Raw genomic sequence first — 27,500 nt, 5'->3', positions numbered from 1 at the left:
TGATCACAAACTTTCACATATTACAGCAAAACAGTGACTAAAATATTCTCAATTAACAGCCTTTAAACTCTGAGTAATCTGAATCTGCAAAGTAACTAGTAACTAAAGGTATCAAATAAATGTAGTGGAGAGGAAGTTTGAAGTAGCAGAAAATGGAAATACTCAAATAAAGTAACTGAAATTGTAATGTGATACAGTACTTGAGTAAATTGTACTTAAGTTTATTTCATCACTGGTTGTTCAATATTTTAACTTATTTATTTTTACTGCAAATATCAATCAAGTATCAGTTTTTCAGTCTCCTTGATTACTGATCACATCGGTCGACTCCTAGTCAGGACTGATGTAATGTTGTGATGTCACAACCACAGTCCCCGCCCTGTGGTTGAAACACGGTGGGCGGTGCCTGTTCAGGCCTGTGCGAGCTGACCAATCAGAGCAGACAGGGAGGGGGGCCCTTAAAGAGACAGGCACCAAAACCAAGCAGAGGAACGAGAAAAATAATAATAATAATAATAATTTAAGCATGTAAACATTTTCTAATTGACATCCAAAATAAAAACTTGAAATGAAAAATGAGCAGAATATGGGGCCTTTAAGTGCCGAGAGACTTTACAGATGACTGATGACCAGCGGCTTTGTTCTCGCTGATCCTCTACATTTATTCCCAGTGATTTTCCAGGTAAGCAGCCTGTTTTAAACTCTCTAATGATGATTCATGTCAGCGTTTTCCTCAATCAATTACCTTCATTTAGAAGATTTTGTCCAAAGCAACGGACAAACATTAAGAAAGATTAGAAGATCAGTGTCAAATCAAACCACCAACACAACAAGTAATGGCCGACCCACCTCCACCACCTGAGCTGCAGTTGCCTCTCAAGTCAAAATGAGAAGATGCAACGCCTCTCATCGCGGTGTTGACTGAGAGTCAAACCTCTAGTCAGTTTTTTGGGCTGATCGATGCAGCAGCCGCCTCTTCTTCACCCATTCATCCACAGCAGCTGTTGGATTCTGAAATAGATCAGAAAATAAAGACGGGAGAGAAACGAGCCTCTTAGCCAGCAGCTTCACTCCACGTGATCCTCACAGCTCACAGGCTGCTAATTATTTTTCCAACCAAACACTTTGGTGTCTTATTTCCTTAATGACGAATCGATGAAAGGACTGAGAGACTGTCGGCTCTCTCGAGACATTTGGCATTTTCCACGATTAACCGCGGACAAGTCTACAACCTGGGCTGAGTTGTTGTGGGTCTTTGGGGGGATTATACTTTTATACGACATGCATGACCACAGAAGTCAGAATTGTCTGTAGTTGTTCAGAACCATCATCCGGTCATCTTTCCTGGAAAAACATTCACAGTGATGCACATAAAAAGAGACAAATCAGTTTTGTTGAGAGTGAAAATCAAACCACAACTGTATCAGCGTTACATGAAAATATTATAAAAAAAAATAAGCAAGTATCATCAGTCAAGATTACATTTTTGATTACATCTTTCAATTTGGCAATTTTTTAAAATCATGACGTCTTTTCATGAACATGAATTTGTCGAATATGTTCTTCTGTTCATTAAAGTTTCCTCTCTCAGGTTGCCATTTAGATATTTGTTTTTTGTTGTTATTGGAAATGGAAGATGAACATTTTGAGGCACTTTGTGCTCCACGTGGCCGACAAATAATTTTGGTAAAGGCCATTTGATAAATGCTGAAAATGCAAAAGACATTTTATTTGTATTAAAAATGTTGTGTGATGTTTAAATAGAAGATATAACGTTTGTGGAACTGTCGCCATTTTTTTAGTAGAAGGTGAAATTGTTTCAATATTTGATTTTGTAAAATCCCAACAAAGATTTATTTGAATCACTGAAGAGTCCGACGTCCACAACTGTAAGTGTGTAATCTGATTATTTGTTTTGTTTCCCCCTCACAGGTTTACTTCAAGGCAAAGTCCAAGTACTCACCTGCACTGCTCAAGTACAGGTAACTTCTTCACCCTCTTCGTTCTGACCGACTACAGATAATCCATTAAAACTGCTTTCGTCCACAGTAGTGACTGTTGTACTTTCTCCTCAGACTTCCTCTGTACATGGTCTTCTTGGGCGTCAGTCTTCTCTTCCTGGTGGTGAACCTGGTCTGTGCCCTGCTGGTAAAAATGACCGCAGCCGACGTCAAGACCATCGTCCTGGTGAGGGTCACCATCAACGACAGCCTATTCGTCCTCTGTGCCGTCTCGCTGTCCGTCTGCCTCTACAAGGTCGCCAAGATGTCGCTGGCCAACATCTACCTGGAGTCAAAGGTGAAGTCACAGGTTTCTCAACAGAGGTGGGAATTGTGGAGTCATCAAGTCATCTCCATGCCATGTATTTGTTCTGTTCATGCACTAAACCAGCTGAGTCCAATCAGCACAGCTCTTCAGCCAGGAAGGTGAGCTAATTAGTGAATGCACCTGGTTCAGTGACTGAGCAGAACAAATACATGGCATGGAGATGACTTGATGACTCACTGGAGAAGGATCTCAAACAGCTCCTGAATTAGAAGGATCAGTTCACCCAAAAACTAAAACATCATCTCCTCCCTCTATGCTGATGAAACTCAGGTCTCCAGCTGCTTCAGGTGTTTTCAGCTGATGGCTGAGCCTGACTTTATATCATCAGGAGGAGACGATGACTGAGCCTGACTTTATATCATCAGGAGGAGACGATGGCTGAGCCTGACTTTATATCATCAGGAGGAGACGATGGCTGAGCCTGACTTTATATCATCAGGAGGAGACGATGGCTGAGCCTGACTTTATATCATCAGGAGGAGATGATGACTGAGCCTGACTTTATATCTATATCTATTGTTTTCAGGGGACGTCGGTGTGTCAGGTGACTCTGATTGGCATCATGGTGGTGTTTCTGTACGCATCGCGGGCCTGTTACAACCTGGTGGTGCTCGCCCTCACCGACATCGAGACCATCAACTCCTTCGACTATGACTGGTACAACGTCTCAGACCAGGTAGGGGTTTGTTTTACACTTTAAACTGGCCGCAGGTGTCTGCTGACGTGGATTTGACCTTTGACCCGTCTGTTTGTCTCCAGGCGGACTTGCGGTCGTCGCTGGGAGACGCTGGTTACATCGTGTTTGGGGTGATTCTGTTCGTCTGGGAGCTGCTGCCCACCTCGCTGGTCGTCTTCTTCTTTAGGGTCCGACGGCCTCCTCAGGAAAGGGTCAGTCCCCCCGGCCGGGTCAGGTGACCTCTGACCTCTGAAACACCTGCAGTTGGTTGTTTTTAAGGCTGTCGTCCACCCCCACTTTCTGTCTGAAGACAGAATCCACGATTGATTTCACAGACAGTGAACACTGACTAAAATATCTCGACAAATGTTGGATGGATGGATCTCAGGATCAACTGTAATAACTTTGGTGATCCTCTGACTTTTCATCTAGCGCCATCATCAGGTCAAAAACACCTCTTCAGTAGCGATTCAGTCAGATTAACAGCTGTAGATGAGCAGAATCTGTTGAGTTTATCGTCTCTCAGACAGCAACACCAACAAACTCGAGCCGATCCCGGGACCAGACTGAGCTGGAGCTCTCAGGGCTCCTGGTTTTATAGTCTCAGAGATCTCCAGGAGTCTCCACCCATTTTCTTAAAGCACTTCCACTGAGATGTGTTTCTATTGGTGCATCGCTTAGCCTGGGATCTAAGGGGCTTTCCTACTGGTGTCACGATCCCATTGTCTACAAAGAGCAAAAAATGTTATATAATCACGACACATGATAAATGTCTCATTTCATACATTTAATTTGATTTTCATGACATTAGCATCGTGAAGTCTAAACATTGTGTTAGCATGCTGACGTGACTCTTTGTCTCCACAGAGCACCGCTGGGATACCAAACCACGTTCTCTCTTCTAGAGGATATTTCTTTGACAACCCTCGTCGGTACGACAGCGACGACGACCTGGCGTGGAGCATTCCTCCCCAGAATGCATCAGCGAGGTAGGAACATCATCCCCGATGTCATAATTTCACTGCTGTAGTGGTATTTCTCAATTTGATTTAATTACAGCAGCGACAGATTAATATCTTGCTGTCAGTATCTGATGTGAGTGGCCATCGTCCACCATCGGAAGATCTGAGTATGTTCACAGCCGGGAAGTCGAGCTTTTTGGCTTCCAGACGATAATGTTGATTATATTTATAAATGATTAATCTGAATCTGCACAGTAACTTACGTTGACTAAAGTAATAAAGTAAACCGATAACAAACCGACTGTCGTCTCTCTCTCAGTCTTTCCTCCGACTGCTACGACTGGGGCAGCCGCCACAGCAGCTTCACTGTGCACACCAACAGCGACGAACAGCGCCTGACCACCGCCGCCGCCGGAGGAGAGCTCCACCCTTACCCATAATTCCTCTCTTCACTGTACAGCATCACTGTGCACTTTGACACCGATCAGTTATTGTGTTTCTTCTTCTCACTGACGTTCCAGTTTGTAGTCACAGTAGAGATTTTAGAGAAAAACCCGACCAGGAGGGCTCCTACACAGGTGGGGCTGAAGCCCCGCCCCTTCCTGTCACCACCGGGCTTATTAAGGAAAAGTAGTTCATTATTTTTTATTGAAAAATGATCTTTCAAACATCATCTGTGTGATTTATGACACAATTCAAACAGGATCAATAAATTATTTCTCTCTCTTCATTCACGACCAGACAAAGGTTTTTCAACATAAGGTCCCATGAGGGAAACAGGAAGGGGCGGGGCTTCAGCTCTTTATAAACATCTTCAGTTATCTTAATTAAAATACTTCAGTCTTCTGTTTACTTTTCTTTTGAATGTAGCTGCATCATATCCAGGTTCAAATAATCGATCAATGATTAAAATGTCTTATAAATGATCACACGACCGAACTAATGACGACAAAGGGAACCAAAAATACAGGAAAGAGTCGGCAGTCGTGCTAACAGCTCTGAGGCTGAACTCAATGCTAACAGCAGCATGCTAACAAGCTAACATTAGCAGTGAAAACAAGAGTCCGGCTGATGTGATGTCATCAGATCTGCAGGTTTTTGGTGATAAATCAAAGTTATTTCAGTTCATCCGGAGAGAAACACGAAGGTTTGAACCATTAGCGTGACGAAAGGAAAGAGTGAAGCTCTGAGCTGCAAAATATTTTGTGACAATCACATTAGATCAGATTCAAAGATGAGAAGTTACTTTAACTTTTACGTCACTATGAGTCTGTAATAAAGCGCTGTGCAGGAACCCTCTTCAGGCAGCGTCCATGTTTCTAGAGCCGCCGTACGCAGACGATGTTGTGATGAATGTTTGAGAGAATTTGAGGAGATTTTCAACGAGACCGTCAAACTCGTTTTTTCATTTCGTTTAAGATAATTATTCACATTTGACTCTGATGTTGCTGAGAGTCTTTGAGAGATGAGTGTGTCCACACGTCTGGACCATCTGACAGCTGACTGAAGATTCATTAAGTTCAGTTTCTATCATTAAACTCCGGCCTGTGAACAGATCGCTAAGTTTTAATTTGATTTCCTGTCTTGAATTGTCTTTGAAAAACTCCTCGAGTCATTGTTGGAAGTTTTTGACTGTAAGAAACGAAACCCTCAAAGCCTGTAACACACACACACACACACACACACACACACACACACCCTGTAAATATTAAATATTCACCAGACAGCCGATCACCTCTGTGTTGTGTAGTATTCACACATTCACGTTATTTTAATCTTCGCTTGAGTTTAAATTTGAATTATTTTTTTAACTTTTTTTTTTTGGATAAATTTCAGATTTAGTTTTTAAAAACAAAAGTTTAGTTTTTATTTTCTTTTTCCAAATAAAAGATAATTTAAAACCATCCAGACAAAAAACAGGAGTTGAAGACTCGACCCGTCGTCACATTTCTGTGAATATGGACTTTGTTTGGCAGCAGAAGAAAAGTTTAAAGTCTATATTTCTAACAGACGCAGGTTTTGTAAAGTTCTTTGTAGCGCAGAGTCGCACCGAGATCATCGATCATGTTGTTGAGCTTTTTGGTGTTTGTGCATCGTGTGTTTGTGACGTGAACTTCAATAAAATCAAACCGTCCTGAGTTCATTTCTTCATTTGAGTATTTTACTAAGTGGGTCGGGTACCGACACCAGCGGGAAGTAATAAAGTACTTTGTTTCTGTACTTCAGCAGATGTTTCAGGTATCTGTACTGTACTTGAGTATCTCTTTGACTTCTCTCTACATCTGAACACAAACATCTGAACTTTCTCCTCCTCACAGCTTCAAAACAGCCTCGTTACTTTAGTTTGATGCATTTGAGGTGAATTATGGATCAATGAAGACATGAACAGACAGAGAGGGAGGCTGAATGGGGAGAAAAGGCGTGTTAGTGTCTCGTATCTGCAGAGAGTTTCTTATTTTCTCTCTTTGTTGCTGCTCGGGACGCTTTACCAACCCAACATGTGGCTATTTGACGTCCTGGGAATGAGACTCAACAATCAACTATCTTTGTGGTGCGTTCAGGAACAGCTGGGACAAATCCTACTGACTCTACCTTTAACTTTAATAGTCTTTGAATTATATTAATATGACGTGAGCTTCAGTTAGCTTTGACCAGTGAATTGCTGACCTTTGTTATTGATGCTTCTTCTGACAGTTGTTTATAGTATAAACCACCCAGATGTTGTCAAAAACTCCAGACACGACGGTGACACTTCTAAATGTATTTCCTAAAATGTTGAACTATTCCTTTATATTTTTATATATGTAAGAATTGATCAGCCGTTGAACTCCCAACAGAAAGGGACGGTGTAAACCGGAGTAGCTAACTGCTGCTGACTGTATTCTGTTTATGACTGTAGTGGCTGTTAGCTTGCTAGCTCCGTTAGCCATGCAGCTAGCCAGGGAAGTGTATGTGTTCACACTGCTAACACAGAACCTGGTAGAAAGAGGCTTTTAGGCCCACGGCTAGCTGGTTAGCATGCTAACTTCAATAGATATCACAGCAACAACACAGACGTCTTCGACACAACGTCCAAACTGTTACTTCTTTATTATTTTCATTAATGTTTGAATGTTTTAAACCACAACCGTCACATATCGCAGCTTTGAATCATCTGGAAATATAGAAAAGAAAATGTTTTCATTTTGATTGGAGGGATGAGTCGGAGTGCACTGATGTCCAGAAATATTTATTCCTCTTTTCAAATAAATATAAGTCAACAGGTTCACACATCGACATGGTGCAACTTTATATAATCATCTGAAAGCAAAACAAACAAAACTTCAACCTGTGCTGCCGTTTACAGACTGTACGGATTCAACATGAGGAGCGACACGATCTGAAGCAGGGTCCAGTGGTTTTCATTCTTTTCCCAAAAAAAAAGCAATTTCTTTAGTTTTAAGGCTGACGAGCGGACTGCAGACGTCCAGCTGCTAAAGGGCATGCAAGGCACGCGCACACACACGCACACACACACACGCACACACACACACACACACACACACACACTCTTATGGAGGCTCAAAGGTGACGCTGACATTAAATTAACTGTCCTGATTTATTTTAACTGATAAGTTGTGACATTATAATTATTATCATCTCACAAGCAACTGAACATTTATTTTTTTATATTTGAAACAAATTTTTTTTACCTACAATAGAGTTTATGAAATTACCTTAAAAATGTTTTTTTCAATGGAAATGATGGAAAATAATTTAAATCAGAGTTTCAGTTCAAAACATTCAAAATTAACTTAAATTATCAACTGACGGTGGAGAAACATCTTCTGTCTAATCTCCTGTACCATCTGTGTGAACACCAACTCTCCCCTAGTCGGCCAGCTAGCTGCACAGCTAACTGCGCTAACAGTAGCGAACAGTCATGAATGTAAAGTGACAGCCTACAGCTCACAGATGTTATTCTGGTGGTAAACTGCATATGAATTCAAGCTGGCTGATTCTTACGTACTGCACCTTTAAGAAGTATTCAGTACATTAAAGAAACTTCAGTGAAAAAGTGATGAAATAATCAGTAAACGTGTAAATTAATTGAATTATTCTGTTTTGATGATTAAATAATGAAACTGAAAATTAATTTAAAATTAAATGAAAAAGAGACGACACTGAATAAAAAGACCAAAAACTAATCTTAGGAGCTTTTAGAAATAATTATTTTACAGATGCAGGTTTTTACCTTTCAAATGAAGAATAATCTAATTAAAATGTCAACTGGTACATTTAGAAATAATATTTGTATATTTCATAAACTAAATCAATTATTTAATTCTTTATGACCGAAAGCTTGTTAAATTTGTCCCCCTCAGGCCTCCGTATCCTCACTACAACACACACACACTATATTTGCACACAGAAACACAAACTCAGACAGTTTGTTGTCTCGTTAATAAACAAACTGTTTTCTGAACGTCGGGATGAAAAACTTCATCTCGAAACTCAATCAGAAGATGTTTTAACTGAACTTCCTGTTTGGAAAACTTCCTGCAGCTGCTTCACAATAAAAGCAGGGCTGAAGTCGACATCGACCTGAGGAGGAGTTTACCTTCACAAAGGAAAAGTTAAATAAAATTTGACTCTCATTCATTCAGTTTGGTTGTTTCTTCACCAATAATATAGAATGATGTGAATGTCTTTCAGTGAGCGGACGATCGCTGCGTTCAAAGACTGGGAGACGCCTTTACTGTGAAGGGGCTGCAGGAAGGACCGAGTTAACCACTGAGGGCTAAATGTGGAGATTTGTGTGTCAGGAACCGACTTCACTGTGTACAGACTCGTGACAAGCTTTACGAATCAAAACCTTCTGAAGGTTCGACCGACTGAAGGGAGACGAAACCCAGACCTCTCAGCTCCGAGCTGATATTTCTGACTGAACCGAGCGACAGTTGTACCGTCGCTTCAGACTTTAAACAGACGTGCAGCTGCTGAAACGACCTAATCCTTATTTATACTGTGAGCAGAAAAGCTTCAACAGCTGAGTAAGAAGAGAAACACTGAGACTAACGTAGGCAATTTAAACTTCTTTGGTCCACAAAACAAACGTCCACTGACTGACCTGGAAAATCCTCTTTTTAAACAACTTTATTAACACGCTCCACAGCCGACAGAGGACTGCAGATCGTCCTCCGAGTCATTCGCTTGTTGTACGTTGCTTGTTGATCGTCGTCAGCAGGTTCGTATCTGTTCTTGCTCTCCGGCTCGTTAAAGCGTACGTCCGGTGATATTCTGGATTTTTCGTATCGTCAACAAATCCTCATTAAAAGACTCAAATCAACGAGTGCGTATCAGCTTGTGTTTGTCGATTCATCCACCGCTGAAAATAGCCCCCGAAGAGGAAATGACTGGAAACTAAATATTTGCTCTTAAAGATTTACGTCTTCAGTAGGAGCCAATGAGCTTTGAGCTGAGAGCCACGAACGAACATGTTGTTGGTTTGAGTCTGAACATGGGGTTTGTTAACAGTAAGAAAAATAGGGGAAAATCACCAGACTGACCCTTTAATGAAAACCTTCTTTTATTACGGCTCGGGACAGGAGAGAAGAACAACACGGCCGCGGTCCAGAAACGTTACACCTCCGTTTAGCAACAAAGCAGCGATCCGCGTCGAGAACGCTCCTGTTTCTATACATCCGATAAGTGTGTTAACGTTGTGCTTTAAGACGACGCGGAGGAAAAACAAAAACAACTGGAGAAAAACTAGGCAGCGTTTTTATACAGAAAACAGACGACGGAGAATTAATCGTTAGTTATCGTGAAAGAGCAAAAAGATCTTCGACTGTATCAAGTTCATGGTTATTTATGGAATCAAGTCGTAGTCCGTTAATTTATAGCTGCAACTGTAGATCATCTACACACACACACACACACACACACACACACACACACACACACACACACACACACACACACACACACACACACACACACACACACACACACACACACACACACACACACACACACACACACACACACACACCTTCTAGCGAGCCGACATAAATTAGGCCTGAGATGGTAAACACGAGCTGATTGGTCCAGATCCTCAGGCTGCAAACAAACTTCTCTAAAAACAACAGAAGAAGAAGAAGAAGAGGAAAACAAACAGGCAGCAGCGTCGACGCTTCAGACGCACTTTAATGTGGACAAACAGTCCGACCTGAGTCCTGACGTCTCAGGACAACACGCGTCATCGTCCTTACAGAGGAGCCGTAAAGGTTTGACGGGTTCACGAGTCAAATCCAACAGGATGTGATGTCAGCAGAGGGGGCGGGGTCAGCGCGACAGAAATGAACGGTGACGTCATCTAAGCTTTAAACCAAATTCAGTCACTTCCTGTTGAACGCAGTTGGATCTGCGTCGGTGCATCAGGAGTTCGTCTCCTTCACGATGTCCAACATCACAAACAACCTGCAGGTTTCTAAGGTCGACTTCTCAGAGAGAACAAAGAATAATAATAATAATTAAATAAAAAGGGTCAGAGTTCGTCACCGCCCGGCAGCAGGAGGAGAGAAAAGACGTCAGCTGAAGTTTTCAGAGTTTTCTGACGCAGGCGAGAGGAGTTAACATTCAGGAGAGATTATCGGGAGAAGACAGAGCGCTTGTGTTGCTGTTCGCTGCTGATCCTGATGTCCACGGAAAAGTCCTTCTTCTGGGCGAGGATTAGGCTATTGCAGTTCTCTGTGGGCTGGCGCCACCTACTGGCCGGGTGAAACGTCACCTCCTGTTACCTGTTGTCCTTCAGCAGCAGGCGGAAGCTGTGGAGCTGATGGATACTGGTGGACAACCTGAGGAAGAGCACAGCCAGAAAAACGGATGAATTTCTGCTTTATATCACTTCACCTGAAGAAAACGACAGCAGCTTCCTCCTGATCCCGCCTCCATCTGATACAGGAACCAATCAAACAGCAGGATTCATGCAGAGACGTACCTGCCGAAGCCGTTCATTAAGGCCACGATCTCATGTCGAGTTAGCTGGAAACCTTTGGAGGGGCTGTGTTCTGGAAGGTTCTGGATCTCCTTCTCAGAGAAGAGGATCTTCAGAGCTGTTCCCAGACCCTGAGTCTGCACACGGAGAGACGAGCAAAAACACATCAGATGTCTCCACACAGCTCGTCTGCTGTGACCACAGTCTGCAGCAGCCCGAGATCACAAACTGATCTGAGACCATATTTAAACCCTTTATTAGGTCTTCACTGTAGCTGCTGAGCTAACAGTGTTAGCGAGCATGCTGTCTGATCTGTCTGAGGATGTAAATAACGTCTTCACAGCAGACGAGCTCCAGAAATTGAAACAAAATTTTACTTTTTTGGGTGAACTGTTCCTTTAAATTGTCAGCGAGGTCAGCTGTTAAAAGTTTGACATTTTTGGAAACATGTTTTGTCACTTTCTGCTGAGAGTTAGAGGAGAAGGTCACGACTGTACAGCCCGCAGCTGGTTAGCTTAGCATTAACACTAGAAACAGCTGGCCGGGCTCTGTCCAAAGATCCAGCTACCAGAACCTTTAAAGCTTATTGATTAACAGGTTGTGTTTAATTTGTTTAAGCAGTGTAAAGACACGTTAATATTTAATGTACAAACATGAGATCTTTTCATTAAACTTATTAAGAAGGAACCAGCAGGATCCGTTTTTAAACTGTCAGCAGCTTCAGGTTTTATCTGTTTGTGGGATTGTTTCTTTTTTAATTCTGGTTTTGACAAAAATGAAGTTGTGAAGATGAAAAAGTCTCTGGCTGCAGAATCACAGGAACCGGAGTGTGAAAGTGTCTCACCTGCAGTTTCCCCCACAGTCGACACTTGCTGCAGCCGACACAGTCCATGATCCTGGAGATGTTTTTAAAATGGAGGCGAAACTCCTCCTGAAACAAGAACGACACGTTTCTGTTCATCGCTGAAACATTTGACGTCACACGTGTTGTAAATCACGTGTCGCTTATCTGATCAATTACATTTAGCCCACACGTACGTACGTAGGTATTAAAAGGTAATGGGGTGTGACAACAGACCGGGCTGCACCGACACATGAAAAAGGTTTCTGCTCATTAAAAACTGACGTCAGAATAAAAAGACCTGCTCTGTCGAAACCACAAAAACGAAACAATGCTCGACTCGTTTCTCGTCCCCGTTAAAGATTCTGGTCTCACCTTTAAAGTTTTGGCTTCCAGTTTTTGTCCGGCGAACATGGACTTCTCATCAAAGTGCATCGGGAAAGTTCTGGAAGAAAAAAGGAGCCGTTAGTTTTCTAATAACTGCTGAACGCACAGACGAACTGCAGAAATACATGATCCGAGTAAAGAGTTGTGTTTAAAATGCAACAATAGCTTCCAGGAATAAACGTGACTCCACCGGGCCCGTCTCTGTTCATGTCGCCGACCTGCTCAGATTGAGTTTACTTCCTCATTTCTCCTTCATTTTCGTGCTTCTACTGTGTTCGAGCAGCTACGTAGTTAAATCATCTGGTTATTTGTCTGTTTGTTGTCCAAATTTCAGACTTTGTCGTGTTGCAGAGCCGAGTCGGCACCAGGTGATCTTATTTTGAACGGAGTGGAGTGAATGGACGCACTGTGCCGCTGCTGCTTCGCTCTGCTCTGTGCAGATTGAGCCGGCGTGTATTCTCAGAGAGCTGCTTCTGGCGCTGGAAACATCGTCTAGAACGGTCACAGTCAACTCCGACGAGCGTATCGTGGCCGAGACGTCCCGGTGGAGTGTGGGGGTCACAGCTTCGTATATATTTGTATAACTTTTCACTTGAGAAGACTGAAAACAAGCCCCTCTCACCTGATCTCGTTGAAGACCTGCAGCAGCAGCTCCTTGGTGGCTGAGTCCTCCTGACTGTTTCCTGTGTACAGGTTGATGAAGGCTCGTTCGAAGTACGGCGCCACCTTGTAGAGCGCCCGCAGCTCGATCAGGTACAGGAAGTACAGGTTCTTCAGCCGCCGCGTGCCCTCGCCCTTCGTCTCTGCCGTGTCAAAACGCTGCCGAAACTCCTGAACGTTTGGACCCCAGACTGAGCGTCCCCAACCCTCTGAGGAGCCGAACACCAACAACAGTTTACTGCAGGATTCAACACTCGTAGAGAGAGAGAGATCAATCTCATGATCGATGTGCTAAATTATCTTTATTAAGATGAGCTGCTCGTACCGTCCAGCAGGTACTCGGCACACAGGTGGATGTTGATGCTGCTGTGGAGGCCGGAGATGAGCCGGTAGAAAACTCTCTTCTCTAAACACAAACCTGAAAGTGAAGAGAGTTCACAAGGACAAGTTTCACAGACGAAACAAACTCAAGAGTCCTGAAGAACGTGCTGCTTTAAAGGTTCAGTCCACCCAAACTAACAAAACACACACGCCAGTGATCGTCTCTTCATCAGGAAGGTTTGTTGTCCAGATATATGACATTTCTGCCTCCTTATTCCATCAGAGCTCCACAACTACAAGGGGCAGCATAACCGCTAACTGCTGCTCACTATGGTACCTGTCTGTAGCAACTAGCTGCTGTTAGCAGGAAGCTCAGTTAGCCATGAAGCAAATGGCTCTGGTAGCCGACTGGAGTCTGCCTGGACCACGACCAGACAACCGGGCTCAGCAGCCTCCAGTGAGACTTTCCTTTCTTCACATTTAGTGAGTTTATTCTGTTGACTTATTCGACTCAGTAGTGAACTGGCTGCTTTTACATCTCCAGCTGAAACTACATGGCTATCAGGCTAGCTGGTTAGCATGCTAACTTCAGTAGAGATCCCTGCAACACAGATCAGAGACATCAGAGTGTCAAACACTCACTAAACTACATTTCTGGCCTTATTGGACCCTTGAAGCAGTTTTATTTCAGTGAATGAAGTGTTTCTCAGCTGCGCTCTCAGTTGTGTATTTATAGACCCGGCACAGTGATGTCAGGCTTCGTCTATCAGGAGCTTCTGGCGACTTCTGGCTGCTGAGTTTTGGATCTCTGCAGCAGAAAGACGGTGAAACAGACGTAAAAACAGGGACTTGAAACTGGAGAATGAACTGAATGTTGTGGATATTAAATCTGCAAAGGTAACCTCCAGTTTTGAGTTCCTGTTTACGTCTGTTTCAACGTCTTCCTGCTGCAGAGATCCAACATTCAGAAGACAAGGTAGAACGAAAGCTTCAGTTCTACATATAATAAAATGTGATATTTTAACTAATTCATCTCCAGCACGCAGCGTCTCTTCTCTCTCTGAGGACGAGTTTGCTGTCGACAGACTGACTCACGCTCGACTTCACAGACGGCGACAGGAAACCGTGACGAGCTCTATTAGAAGTTGTGGTTTCATTAACGCCACGATGGAGAGTCAAACTCAAAGTGTCTGAGGTTGTTTTTAAAGACTGTTACTCTATGTTTTACTTTAGAAACTTAAAAGTGCTTCACTTGTCAAACTCTGACACCACCTGAGACTTTTTCTGGGTCCAGAGCTGCCAGGAAGCAAATGCTTGAGAAGGAAGTAGAAGATAAAGGACGTCACAGAATATTTCCTGTAGAAATATGTGAGAAGAAACCGATAAAAACACGAGGGTGTATTTACCTTCAAGCCAGTCGTAGAAACCCTCTCCTGCAACATGAGAAACAAAAAAAAGATCTTATAAGTTTTTTACAACGCAGCTAAAAATAAAGTCATGTGAAGACGAGCTTCAGTAGTTTTACTCACCATCGTCGTCTCCTGAACGCAGAAAGACAGAAAGAACAAAGCTGTTAGATCTGCTCTATTAATACACACACACACACACACACACAGATGAAGAGGTCTCAGCTGCAGCTTCAAGCCTCATTTCATCGTCCTTCTACAACCGAATGTAAGCTGCAGTCACTTCAATACTGTTTTCATGGTGAAGTGTTGAAGAAGAGAAGCTGCTGCTGATGAGCGTCACTGACCAGGAGATGATATCAGTACATATGAGTCAAACACAGACATAGAAATGTGCCATACGTAACACAGACATGGGGGGGGGGGGCGCACCGACAGCTTAAAACTGGACGATCAATCAAAAGTCGATCCGTCTGTGAACCAGATTGTGATTCTGACGGCAGATTTCAGTAACAAGGAGCATCGTCAGCGCAACAAAGAGCCGAGTTTAGAGTCACGTAGTTTGTTGAAGCTGCAGCTGATGAAACTTTAAACCGAGCAGTTATTGATTTCTTCTTTCAGACTCACCTCTGATCGGAGCCAGCGGGTTCAGAGGTCGGTACACTGATCGGGGCCTGTTGACCAGAACAAGGTTTATATCAATGATCAATAACCATCACAGACTCACACTGACAGGAGGCTCGACTTTTAATTTGAACTTTTCCTATTATTCTTTTGTGGAAAAGACGTATTTTAGCCGTCTGCTGTTTGTTTTAAACACAAAGATTCTCTTCAGAAGCAACAATGTTCATTTCACAGCATGTGGGCTGTTTTTTGTTTCATGTGTGAGTCTTAAAAAACAAATACAGGATCCAATATTCAATAACACACGCGGTCTATAAAGACTTCAAATTCTGATAACAAATAAAGATTAAAATACACTGATTGTGCCTTTTCTTTATGATCTTTTGGGGATTTTTTTCCATAATAAACTCAATTAAACAATGAAGAAAGTAAGAATACTGATCTGACTATGATAATAACTCTTGAACTGTTGCGTCACGATATGAAGTCAAAGTCTGGAGAAAACTCATAAAAATAAACTTTAAAATAATGTCGAAAAATATAAGAAACAATCAAATATTAACTGAATAATATTAATTAACCAATACTCACTTCATCAAAGAGATGTTATAATAAACAAAGAACAGATATCTGAGGTCAGATTCAATAACTCTGCTTGATGTAATAAATGTTGTTTGTCACTGGTGTTAAAGGCCACATGATAGAAAAATACACTTCCAAACACAAACAATTCAAGTAATTGTGTGTGTCTGAGTGTGTGTGTGTGTGTGTGTGTGTGTGTGTGTGTGTGTGTGTGTGTGTGTGTGTGTCTCACTTGAAGCAGTTTTCCTCGTAGATGCTGTTCCAGACTCTCCAGGCTGAAGGACCTTTGTATCCAGTGTATCGCTCTGGATTCAGCAGCAGGTCCACGTACTCTGCATCTGGAGAGGTTTCATCTAACACACACACACACACACACACACACACACACACACACACATCAGTATATAGTAAACATAACAGATGTTGTGCTGTGGATCAGACAGAGTAGATTCTCACCATCCAGCTCACAGAAGTGGTCCTGAGCATCGTCGTGTCTCGCCCAGTCAGCGAACGCCTCTTTACTCTGGTTACTGAAACAGGAAGTGAGAAACTGACAGATTAGAAAAGTTAAAAACTCGAAAAGGAAACTATACATTATATTTTAAATCCTCCAAAACTACAGGGGGCAGCAGAACCGCTAACTGCTGCTCACTGCACTCTGCTGTAGCACCTAGCTGCTGTTAGCAAGTAGCTCGGTTAGCTAGGACAGGCGGGGACGGGATATCCATGAAGCGGCAGAGGACAGAGAGTCGGACATCATCAGCGTGTAGAGGCAGCAGATCTTCACGTTACTCTGTGAGCTGAGGATGTATTTGGACCGGACCAGGTGACTGTGGAGACAAACCAACACTGTTCTGGTGCCTCTGACTCAGTTTGTGTCCAGTTTGTGTTTGACGATGAGTTAACGAGGCGATGAAGCTCGTCTGAGTTCAGTCACAGAGAAACTTGAGTTCAGACGGTGGACGCTTGGATTTTTCTGTTTAGAAGGAAAAATATTTCTTTCTTCACATTCAGTGAGTTCATGTTGTCGACTTGTTGGACTCAGCAGTGAACTGACTGCTTTTACATCTCCAGCTGAAGCTACAGGCTGTCAGACTGTCACCTCTGAGATACACAGTGTGCTAGGATGCTAGCTGGTTAGCATGCTAACTTCAGTAGACGACTGACAGAACGTCAACACTGATGTTTGTTCATGTTGGTTCAGGTTTTTTATGTTTTTAAACAAAAATTCTGCCTTATCTTCCAAATGTTGCGTGACGTGGAGCTTATTAAATGTGCACTTAAGTGATGAGTTTAATTTAAAAAAACCTGGCGAGAGACACGAGATCAGTTTGTGATGCAAACACTTGTTGTCTGCAACTATGAAGACCACAAACACAGAATCTATAGACAGAAGTCAGAGTAACAATGAGATATTTTCATCTATATCATCATGAAATTAAAAACAGCTGGATTTAAGATTTAAATCTGAACTCTGAAGATCTATATTAAGGTTTAATTCAACACCACGACCCTCCAGTCTGCTCTGAGGTCATTTTTCAGACTTTTGAGTCGAGTGAGAAGGTTTTTTTATATAAAGACTTCATCTGACTGCTGTCGTCTCAACTTGTCCATGTCGGAGGTGCAGTGAAGGTCGGTCTGCTGCTGTTAGCGTGGGGCGGTGGGTAAGGATCAGCAGCTGCCCGTCAGACGCTGGTTAATGTTTGACTGCTCACTATCAGCTGCTGAAGCTGCTCTGCATTGTGAGTAAATGAGCCGCTGCAGCTGACAGATGAAAACAGAGTGTGGCGTCACCTCAGGGTGCTGTTGATGGCGCCCAGCTCTTTGGCCTGTTCACACTCGGTCATGTCCGACATTGTATTGGCTGCCTGGGAGTACTGCAGACAGAGACAGACAGAGAGACACTGTTATTAAGAGGAATATCACAGCTGAGGCGTCGTGCTAATACAGTAACACAACAAGGATCCGTACACCTGGAATACTTGACGTGTTTGCTGCTGTGTTAAGGCGCAGCAGCCATTATGACCCAACACCACCGACAGTAAAATCAATGCAGACCATCAAAACCCACTGAATGATTAACACAGATGTAAAGCTTGTAGTCGGCTCTCAGCGCTCTTCGTGAGCTGATTATTTATTACCTGCTCGTAGCGTTTCTTTCATTGGAAAATACACATTATTCTGGAAGAAGAAACAAAATGCTCCTGTGTGCACCTAACGCCTCGAATCCACCGGGCTCGACTCGCTGTTTTGTTCCGTCCTCCACCTGACGTCAGATCCCTCCATGTGCCCCTCTGATGTTGTTGACTGCTCAGATTGTGTTTATTTCATCGTTTCATCTTGATTGTTGTGCTTCCTCTGTGGTTGAGTAGCTACGTAGTTGAATCGTTTCTTCATTTGTCTGTTTAAAGTCTGTTTATTGTTAATAGTTCTGACTTTGTTGTGCTGTAGAAACCGAGTCGGCTCCAGGTGTTTGTGTTCTGCTGCCCGACGCTCAATCTGACTCGATCTGCTCCGTGCAGATCGATGTGGCGGCGGTCAGTTTACGTAGAAAGAGGACTTTCGGGTTGTTCTCCGTGAAGCAGAGCGGCCAGTTATTTGTACGATATATTATGTTCTCCATCTTAACATGTTATTACTCAGTGAATTCATGCTGACTGTTGTTTGACAACAGGTTTCAGGTGGAGCACTTTCCGCCTCGTGACTGACCAGTTGAGTTACAATCAGTGAAACTGCTGAGGTGGTGTTTCCCTCACTCCCTCCCGCTGGTTCGAACAGTTTCCTGGCTGACGGTCAGTGAAGCGGCGTCGACCTTGACTGAGACGAGCGCAGATGTCCAAACACTTCTGGGTCATTACAAGACAAACACCAGGCTGCGAGCCAGCGGCTGGCAAACACTCAGAGCCTCGGTCTCTACATGGAAACTATTGGAGGAGATAAGCGTGTGTGTGTGTGTGTGTGTGTGTGTGTGTGTGTGTGTGTGTGTGTGTGTGTGTGTGTGTGTGTGTGGAATCAGCTGATGACACAGAAAGTGCTGGAACAAATGCAGCTGCTCCTGAACTCCATAAAATCAGGAGTTTGCAGAGTTACAGCCTGCAGCTTCTCAGCTGTTTGATGAAAGGAGTCTGCTGATATTGTTTGATACAAAAACCTACAGCGAGCGAAAAACTGAACCTTTTTAAACATGAAACTTTGTTTGTGAGGTGTTTTTAAAGACTTCAGGAGGAACCGACGGAGTGACGAGCCACAAACAGGAAATCCAAAAGTACTAAGAAACAGACAAACGTGTTGTTGATTTGGGTCGAATGAGATGTGATCACTTTCAGGAAGAGAGGAGTGTTTTAGTCAGGTGCTGATATGAGAGCTTGATAAACACACTGAAGGGGAACTCCATTTTTAAACTTGGGCTTGATATTTATATATAACTATATAAATATATAACTAAGCTTCTGTTAAGTATGAATCATTTACACATGAAGCATGTAAACACAGAGCCCAGGTTTTAAACACAGGATTTCTCTTCCTGAAGGTGTCACGTTACATATATTCACAATGACGTGTGTTAATGGAGCACGTATGATAATAGTGTGTACGTTGTGCGTCGCCTCTTGAATGATTTCTTTCTGTGCAGTGACGCACATTAACGCTGGTTTCCACCGACGTTAAACACAACAATTCATTTAGTGTAATTGTTCTTTTTGTACAGTGATAGTTACAGACTCTCTCTCCAGCTACAATCCTGCATTTAGTCATAATTTTATTTTTAACATTATATACAATACATATAATATTCTAACGATACCCGACCTAATGACACTGTGATACATCTGATCATGAAGGCTAAAATTGTAGGATAATCAGTTTTTTTTTCTTTGTGTTGAGACGTATGCGCTGTATTAATCTCAAAATGGCACCAGACACAAAGGATTATGGGTAGTAGAGATGGATACAATGCCCGGACTGATGGTTAGTTTTTAGTTTCTATCTGAGAGAACAAAGAAAAATGTTTCAGTGAGTCGAACCCGACGTTCGTCTCCTCTGGTCTCACCTTGTTGTAGTTCCCAGACTTGATGCCCACTGGGATCTTACTCTAAACAAACAAACAAACAAACAAACAAACAAACAGTAAGAAACAGCTTCATCTGAACAGAACAATAAATGAACCCTAAATCATCCGTCTGAAAACGGAACACATAACTTATTTACTGAGTTAATCAGTGTTTTTATTGTACATTTTATTAAACTGCTGTTGAACTAAAGTAATTAACAGGTCATAAATATACACACATGTAAAAGGCAAACAGACTAAACTAATGTTTATTAAACAGCAGTGAGGGAGCAGACAGATGTTAGTGTTTTCCTGCCTTGTATTGTTCCTGATTGCTTCTTTTTAAAATATCTAATTTGTCACATAAGGAAATCTTATTCTTTTTGTTATTATGTAAGCAGGTGTTGGTGTGGTTGACCTCTGACCTCTGGACAGGGCTCCACATGGCAGTCTTTGATGGCACAGTGTCCGTCGTCAGGCCAGAAGGGACACGGTCGCTTCAGGTTCACCTGGAGACGAGACAGAAAAGTCTGTGAGGAGTCGACGCGGTTCTTTACCGTCGAGAAGTTTTAGAAAGTTCAACGAAACCAACTCCTCCATCTTTGTTGGTGTCACCTCACTGACCTCATTTCAACAGCAAGCAACTTCATTATCTCACCTGATTCTCTTCTTATATGAAAACATACACGTGTGATTAAGTTTAGAGCACAGTTAGTTAGTTTCATGAAAATAAAATGTACAAATGTCAGAGAGCAGACGGACCAGAAATGCAAAAAAACAGGTTTTAACACGTGAAGCTTTGAACGTCACCAGACGCTCTAATATCAGATTAAACAACAGTTTTCTTGCTGCGTGTGTCGGTGGACAGCTGCAGAAATATTTCACAATATTTGATGAAGACATCAGCCGTCCTTCCTGTGGTGTAACAGCCACTCCAGACACACACAACAGCAGCTGAACAGCTAAAAATGACGTCTGCGTCCTCCAGGAACAGCAACACGCACTTGAAAGCATCCAAACAGACGGGTTTTATTGTTTCATTAGCACGAGCCTGAATATCAGGAGAGTCCTGCTGTTCAAGACAGCTCGACAGAGAACTCGTTTTTACAGACTGTCTGCAAAATATAACACATTTTTAAAGAAGCAGATGAAGTTATTTCTGTCCTCACACACCCAAACGCTTCTCTTTTAAAAATAACAAGTACCGCTCAGTCACACTTCCACTTTCAGGGAGATTAGAAAAAGGGGAAGGGGAAGAACACAAACGAGCTCCTCACTGTTCAGGGTTCACTCTGAGAGTCCGGTTGTAAAAGTAAAAACGTTCACCATCTTTTTTATATAAAGGGCTGACAGGTGCAAACATGACGGCAGCGGCAGCAGCTCTTACTCTGTAGTATCTGAAGTAGTCCTTCTCTGTGAGCTTCTTGATCCGAGGGTAAAGCTTGAAGTTGTTGAAGACGTCGATGCTCTCGACGTCACAGAAGCAGTCGTCCAGGACTCCGGTCAGCTGAAAACAGAGCGGAGACGAACATCGATTTACTGCACGACAACTTCTAACTTCTGTTGAAGAGCAGACAACTGAACAATCAGCAGATTAAACTCAGGAGCTTCTCATTTTCCCAGAAAAAAAAGAAATCTTCTTGAATTTTATTTTCTGCAACTGTTTCACTCATACATGTATCTGTGCATTTTATCTGAGATGTGCGTGAGTTCATTTGTTTTTACAACTCTGCATATCGGCGGTTTGATTACTGCACGTGTGCTATAAATCGATGTACTTTACATGTTGATCTGCAACACGCTGCGTTAGTAATGTGCTACCTCTTCACAGCAGGAGGCCAGCAGACAGACAGGCAGGACCGTCTGTCTACCTGCTCTTTCATACATAATACATCCACCACTGCTGCGCTGCTGCCTGAAGAGGCGGCAACAGTCCACACGTTCTTTACCCGAGCAGAAGATTCAACTTCTCTACGCCAGTAAAAGTGATAAAGTACAGGAGACGGCAAATAATCCATATTTCCCCTCAAATGCACTCAGACTGAAGCGACGAGCCTGGAGGAGAAGGTTCAGATGTTTGTGTTCAGATGTAGGGAGGTGTTATTCGTACTTAGTTACTTCCCACCTGTGGTTACCTGACACCACACAGGTGAGCTTCAGACCCACAGGATCAGCTGCTGACATGTTTGACTGAGACTAATGCGTTTGCCCTGCGGAGCAACTAAACAACCAGGAAGCAGTAAAGCTGACAACACTAATGAGCTGAACAGAGAGAGGCTTTAAAAAGGTGAAGAGGCTTTGGATTAGATTATTAATCACCTGCAACTAACCAACCAACACCTGGAGAGTTAATCCACTGTACACACCTGGTTCAACTGACAACCTGAGTCAGACTCTGGTGGTGTTGCTCTTACACTCTTATCTCATTCAAAGTTTGATGAGAATCAAACCAACATCCCAATTCTAAGATTAAAAAGGTGAATCGTTTTCTTTCATGTACTTTAATACATTTAATGTTTTTTTTAATTGTGAAAACTATTTTTTTTTAAAAAAGCACAGAGAAAAAAAAGGTACAAATATTTGAGGGATTCATGCAAAATATGTATAATTATGTATGTTTTTTCTATGTATATATTTATAATCAAAAAATCGTATTCACTCTGTAATATTGTTATCGGCCTGGGCTCCATATATCTGGTATCGGTCGGGTTCTAGTTGTGAGCTTAGTGTCTGGTCCGCTCGATAAATTAGGGCTGAAACTGATGATTATTTTTATTTTCTAATAAAGTGTCAGAAAACGATCCATCACAGTTTCCTGCAGCTCCAAACTGTCTTTCTTTGTCTGACCGACAGTCCAAAACCCAAAGATATTCAGATTACTGACAGAGAGGACGAACAGGACGACTGATCATTTCGTCCTTAAAGAAAATCTATTAAAACTCTCGTTGAATGAACGGCTGACAACAACACGACACTTCGTGTATGAGTGAGACTAATTCAAACTCTATTCAAAGTTTTGTTATCCTGCGTGCCTCTTCTGGCTTCGGTATTTGCATTTAAACAGATCTGCTGCTCGCCGTCGGGCTCACAAACCGGATGACCTGCTGTGAAACCTAACACGACCCCATCAGGGATTGTTTGTGTGCGTGCTCACTCAGTGACTGAGGTGTGTTTACTGACAAACATTTTTTAAAAGGAGGCCAGCTGGTCGGACAATCAGGACTCATGGGCTTTGTAAAAATCACGATGAGGCTGTTTACACCTGGAATTAACAGGTAATCCAAACACAAGGCACAGCTCTAAATAAGCAGGTTAACGACCACCGAGACGCATCGTGACCCGATCACTCAAACCACTTGTGGAGTTGGTCCGAGACCACGTGTATGTTGCAGTGTGAGTGCTGATGTGTCCCTGACAAGGACGTCATCAATGTAGGACGTGACGGCTGCTGTAATGACAGGACATCAACTGACTTCCACTGAAACCAGAAGAAGAAAAAGAAGAAGCCACGACAACCAGCAGAAATGACAACACACCGTCTGATCTCCAGGTGCTTCACTGTGATGTAACAGTAACACAACATCACCAGACTCCCTTCACAAATGTGGTGATTTTAAGAGTTGTTGAGTTAAAACAAACTTTGTAACGTAGTGAAACTCTGTCTCTGACTGACTCTGACTTATTTGTTCTACATGAACTTCCTTCTGTCTTTGTGTAAAAAACATTGTCTGTTCGTCACAGTGCTGTTTATTTGCATATAGAGCCGGGAAGTGAGATCTGATCACTGTGGTCACTCAGACGCAGGTTAACGCCACGTGTGAAACATCTACGGCAGTTTATCATTTAATGATATCCAGCTGACTTCATATCCAAGTTACTGTGCTGAACTAAATTACAGTTTTGTATGCCAGCACCTGTAACTTCCTCATAATTTACAAGGATGTTACCGGGGAAACACGGTTAATTTGGTGCTTATCACTGGGAAAATAGACGGTGTTGAACTGGTGCACGTCCAATTCTCAATAAATTGTTAACATCAGGTAAATTGAACGTGCAAACGTGAAATTAGTCAACGAGCAAACATACGATTCAACAGTAATGGAATTAAATAAGTACATTTATTCAAATACTGTACTTTGGGTCAATTTCTGCTACTTTGTACGTCCACTACAAACATTCAGGAGGCAAATATTGTATGTTTTACTCCACTAAGTTTATGAGATATTTATGAGATAAGAAAATACTCTAAAAAAAAGATAAAAAGACTATTATAAACTTTACACACACAAACAGAGTTATTAGAAGGAGTTAAACATGGGGCCAGCTCTCTTCTGGTGGCGGCAGTAAGTCAGGATATTGTGTTGTAAAGTCTCCGTATGGTAACAACACATCACATGAACCAAACCTCAGCTGACCTCTGTGTGCAGCAGTCCACCCAGCGCCAGGACAGGCAGGAAGAGGCAGATCCCTCTCAGCATGCTGTTGTTGGTCCCTGATTCTGTTTCTGTTTTAATTTCCTTTCAAATTAAAACTTCCCCTCAGTGAACCTGGCGTCCATGTGTCACAGCAGCAGCAGCAGCAGCAGCAGTCTGGGCTGAGCTGTCACTACAGACCACAGTCCCATGCTCACCGCGGCCCCGCCTCCAAACATCCAGCTGTCAAACTAAGCCCCGCCCCTCTGCCGGCGCCTCACTGTCTGTAGTCCCCTGCCAGCTGTGGAGCCGTTCTGAGCGCTTGCGGGCTGTGCCGCAAAAGACTACAACTCCCACGAGAGGGCAAGAGGCGGGAGCTCCGCTACGGCCAATCACAGAACACCACGCTTTTCTAACCAGGAGCAGAAATAACAGCAGTTTGGGTTCAAGATTTCATGTTTATGCTCATTTTTGTTCGTCCTCGTCGCGGCGACAGCTTGAAGCCCCGAAATGGCGACGATATCTACCTGGGACGTTACTTATAGAAGTGTTTGCGATGTTATTTTTTAAATAAACGCATAATGTGACAGTCATGTGACGTATTTCTATGAGGCTAAACGTGTAAAATAGCATATTTGGCTCAAACGACTCGCTAGAAACATCGAAGCGGTTTTTTAACGGATACAGAATGGAAGAAGAAACCGTTGGTATTTAAGCTAGTTAGCCGGTTGCCGACATTTTGTGCCTGGACTGATCTGGGATACATGACGAGCAACTAATTTTATAACTGGACGAATGTTTATTATTATTATTATTATTATTATTATTATTATTATTAATGTAATAATGACTTTAACACAGACGGATGAGAGTGTTGCTGTGAGCTAGCATCACACACACACACACACACACACACACACACACACGGTGACGTCAAATTAAGATGACAGTAGAAAATGCTAGAAGATTTCCTGAATGGTACTGTTGTCGTGTCGGACCGCCACGTTTGGAGCTTACAGAACCCCGGATGACATCACCTGGACTTTACTGTCGCACAAGCACCGTGCTGAGGTGACTCACCTGGCAGAAGCAGCTCTGGTCCTGGCTGTCCGGAGCGCTGCTCGGATGCTCGCTGTGCTGCGTTTTGGGCTTTACGTTGTTTTGTTGAAACCAGCCCAGAACAAAGTTCCCGAAGAACCAGGCCAGCAGCAGAACAGCGAACGCTTGTAAAGTTACTTTCCACATCGCTCACGGTGCCGCTGGGCTCCGGTGGCCGAGCAGAAACAGCAGGAAACAGCGGGACCTCGGTCCGCTCAGCCCGTGCTGCTGTGTGGCGGACTGGTAGCTACGGTAGCTTCGGGCTAGCTGAAGTTAGCATCCGCAGGCTAACAGTGGCCGTAGAAATCAGAGCGGGTCGGCGGACTGAGCAGCCCGGTGTCTGAAGACCCTCACACGGACGGTTAGACTTCGAGCTCCCCTAACGGAACCGGGGTCACTGTTGTCAGACGGTACATGACTCGAGAAGTTCTGTCCACCAGCTTCCTCTCTCAGCATCAAGCTAGCGCAACACAAATTAACGCTACTTCCGGTGAATATCTTCAAAATAAAATGCCTGTGATGATTTGTGATCAACGTAGTCAAAATAAAAAGGTCAAATAAGATCACTGAAAACACTTCATGTACACGTGACTTTATATATCAGTGAGTATATAATTTAAGTAAGAGATAGCGGAAGCCACGCCCCTTCCGGTTTCCCTCATGGACCTTATCCATCAAACCTTAGTCTGGTACTGATGAAGAGACAGATGATGTATTGATCCTGTTTGAACTGTGTCATGAACACACATATGATGTTTGTCAGTTTGTTGTAATTAAAGTCAAACCTCATGTAGTTTTGTGTTAAAGTGCTCAGTGAACTTCATCGTCTCATCAGCACCAGAACCAACACCAACATGGAGCCAACTGGGCTCAGAAAAGCTTGTTAAAAAAGACGATGATGTAGTTCACTGAGCGCTTCAACGCAAAACTACATGAGATTTTACTTTAATTACGACAAACTCCTTTTCTTCACACAACAGAGTCGATGGGCTGCCCTAACCCTATAAAATGTTTTTAACTTCATCGTTTTTTCCTGCACATTTGTGTAAAACTTTGACCTAAATATCACATTTATTTTTTAGTATTGACCAAAAACCTTCGACAACCAAAATTCTAATCAGTTCATCCTTAAGTCAAACTGAACATACGTACATACGGATGGATGGGAGGGTTAGCTTTAAAATAAACGTACAATTTACTAATAAGGTAATGTTGTGTTTTGTTTCCACAGAAAGCAAAGTGAATTTTTCACACAGTCAGATTACATACAAAGTGCTGCATTCTGCTGAACACCTGAAGCAGCTGGAGATGATTTAAACATCAGATGTCTCCGTGCAGCTCGTCTGCTGTGATGTCTGTAATGTAAAGTGATGTGAAAAGACGTTATTTCAATCAGGAGAGACGTGAATGAGAAAGTCAAATGTTTATTCTGACAGATGATGTGAGATATACATCCTGGGAACGGACATTGAGATGGTGACGTCTTACAAGTACCTGGGAGTTCACCTGAACAACAAACTGGACTGGACTGATCACACTGCAGCAATATACAAGAAAGGTCAGAGCAGACTCCATCTGCTGAGGAAGCTCAGGTCCTGTGGCGTGCAGGGGGCACTCCTGACTTCTTTCTATGACTCTGTGGTGGCATCAGCCATTTTCTATGGTGTAGTCTGCTGGAGCAGCAGCATCTCGGCAGCAGATAGGAAGAGACTTGATAAACTTATCAAGAAGGCCAGCTCCATCCTGGGATGCCCTCTTGACCCAGTGCAGGTGGTGGGAGACAGCAGGATGATGGCCAAGCTGTCATCGCTGCTGGTGAAGGAGTCCCACCCCCTGCAGGTCACTATCACAGCACTGGTCAGCTCCTTCAGTGACAGGCTGATACACCCCAAGTGTGTGAAGGAGAGGTATCGCAGGTCCTTCCTTCCTGCTGCTGTCAGAGTCTACAACCAGCACTGCTCCCAGTAGACCTCACTGTGCACTGTACAATAAAAAAAAAAACTCTGCACATATCCACACACTTTCTGGTTTGCACAAATTGGACAATTTTTAATATCCATATTTATTATTTATTGTTTGTAAATAAAAATACCAACTGTTTAAACTTACACTGTCCATATTATAAATAATAAATACTATGTCATATTGTAAATACCAATTTCATATTGTAGATATT

At 42.9% G+C, this 27,500-nt stretch overlaps 3 protein-coding genes across 4 annotated transcripts in view; 2 read left to right on the top strand and 1 right to left on the bottom strand.

Annotated features, from left to right (window-relative positions):
- The window catches only part of gpr137bb (G protein-coupled receptor 137Bb), a 7,384-nt gene extending 1,275 nt beyond the window's left edge, over positions 1 to 6,109 (top strand). The window contains exons 2-7 of the mRNA XM_084367949.1: positions 1,933 to 1,982; positions 2,076 to 2,298; positions 2,855 to 3,004; positions 3,088 to 3,216; positions 3,872 to 3,993; positions 4,286 to 6,109. Of these exons, the coding sequence (XP_084224075.1) occupies positions 1,933 to 1,982; positions 2,076 to 2,298; positions 2,855 to 3,004; positions 3,088 to 3,216; positions 3,872 to 3,993; positions 4,286 to 4,406 (795 nt within the window). The 3' untranslated portion in view covers positions 4,407 to 6,109. The remainder of the gene's footprint in view (positions 1 to 1,932; positions 1,983 to 2,075; positions 2,299 to 2,854; positions 3,005 to 3,087; positions 3,217 to 3,871; positions 3,994 to 4,285) is intronic.
- Positions 6,110 to 7,179: 1,070 nt separating this feature from the next.
- Positions 7,180 to 25,781, bottom strand: ero1b (endoplasmic reticulum oxidoreductase 1 beta). 2 transcript variants are annotated; one of them, XM_084367782.1, is made up of 17 exons: positions 25,307 to 25,781; positions 21,202 to 21,321; positions 20,240 to 20,323; positions 19,815 to 19,856; positions 17,561 to 17,643; positions 16,223 to 16,296; positions 15,999 to 16,119; positions 15,188 to 15,234; positions 14,684 to 14,695; positions 14,561 to 14,587; positions 13,159 to 13,251; positions 12,796 to 13,042; positions 12,162 to 12,231; positions 11,790 to 11,876; positions 10,949 to 11,082; positions 9,949 to 10,805; positions 7,180 to 9,868 (listed from the first exon to the last, which is right to left on the bottom strand). In XM_084367782.1, the coding sequence occupies exons 1-16, from the start codon at positions 25,469 to 25,471 to the stop codon at positions 10,745 to 10,747; spliced, it is 1,467 nt and encodes a 488-aa protein (XP_084223908.1). In that variant the 5' UTR covers positions 25,472 to 25,781; the 3' UTR covers positions 7,180 to 9,868; positions 9,949 to 10,744. The 2 variants fall into 2 exon arrangements, with proteins under 2 accessions (XP_084223908.1, XP_084223909.1); XM_084367783.1 differs by lacking the exon at positions 25,307 to 25,781 and adding an exon at positions 24,230 to 24,404.
- The window catches only part of LOC311265992 (uncharacterized protein), a 1,925-nt gene continuing 148 nt past the window's right edge, over positions 25,724 to 27,500 (top strand). The window contains exons 1-2 of the mRNA XM_084368179.1: positions 25,724 to 25,814; positions 26,556 to 27,500. The exon at positions 26,556 to 27,500 is cut by the window's right edge and continues 148 nt beyond it. Coding sequence (XP_084224305.1) covers positions 26,798 to 27,292 — 495 coding nt within the window. The 5' untranslated portion in view covers positions 25,724 to 25,814; positions 26,556 to 26,797 and the 3' untranslated portion in view covers positions 27,293 to 27,500. The remainder of the gene's footprint in view (positions 25,815 to 26,555) is intronic.

The sequence above is a fragment of the Pagrus pagrus genome, assembly GCF_965226575.1.
Source record: "Pagrus pagrus genome assembly, chromosome: 2".
Taxonomy (NCBI): Eukaryota; Metazoa; Chordata; class Actinopteri; order Spariformes; family Sparidae; genus Pagrus; species Pagrus pagrus.
This window is presented reverse-complemented; position numbering and strand designations above follow the sequence as displayed.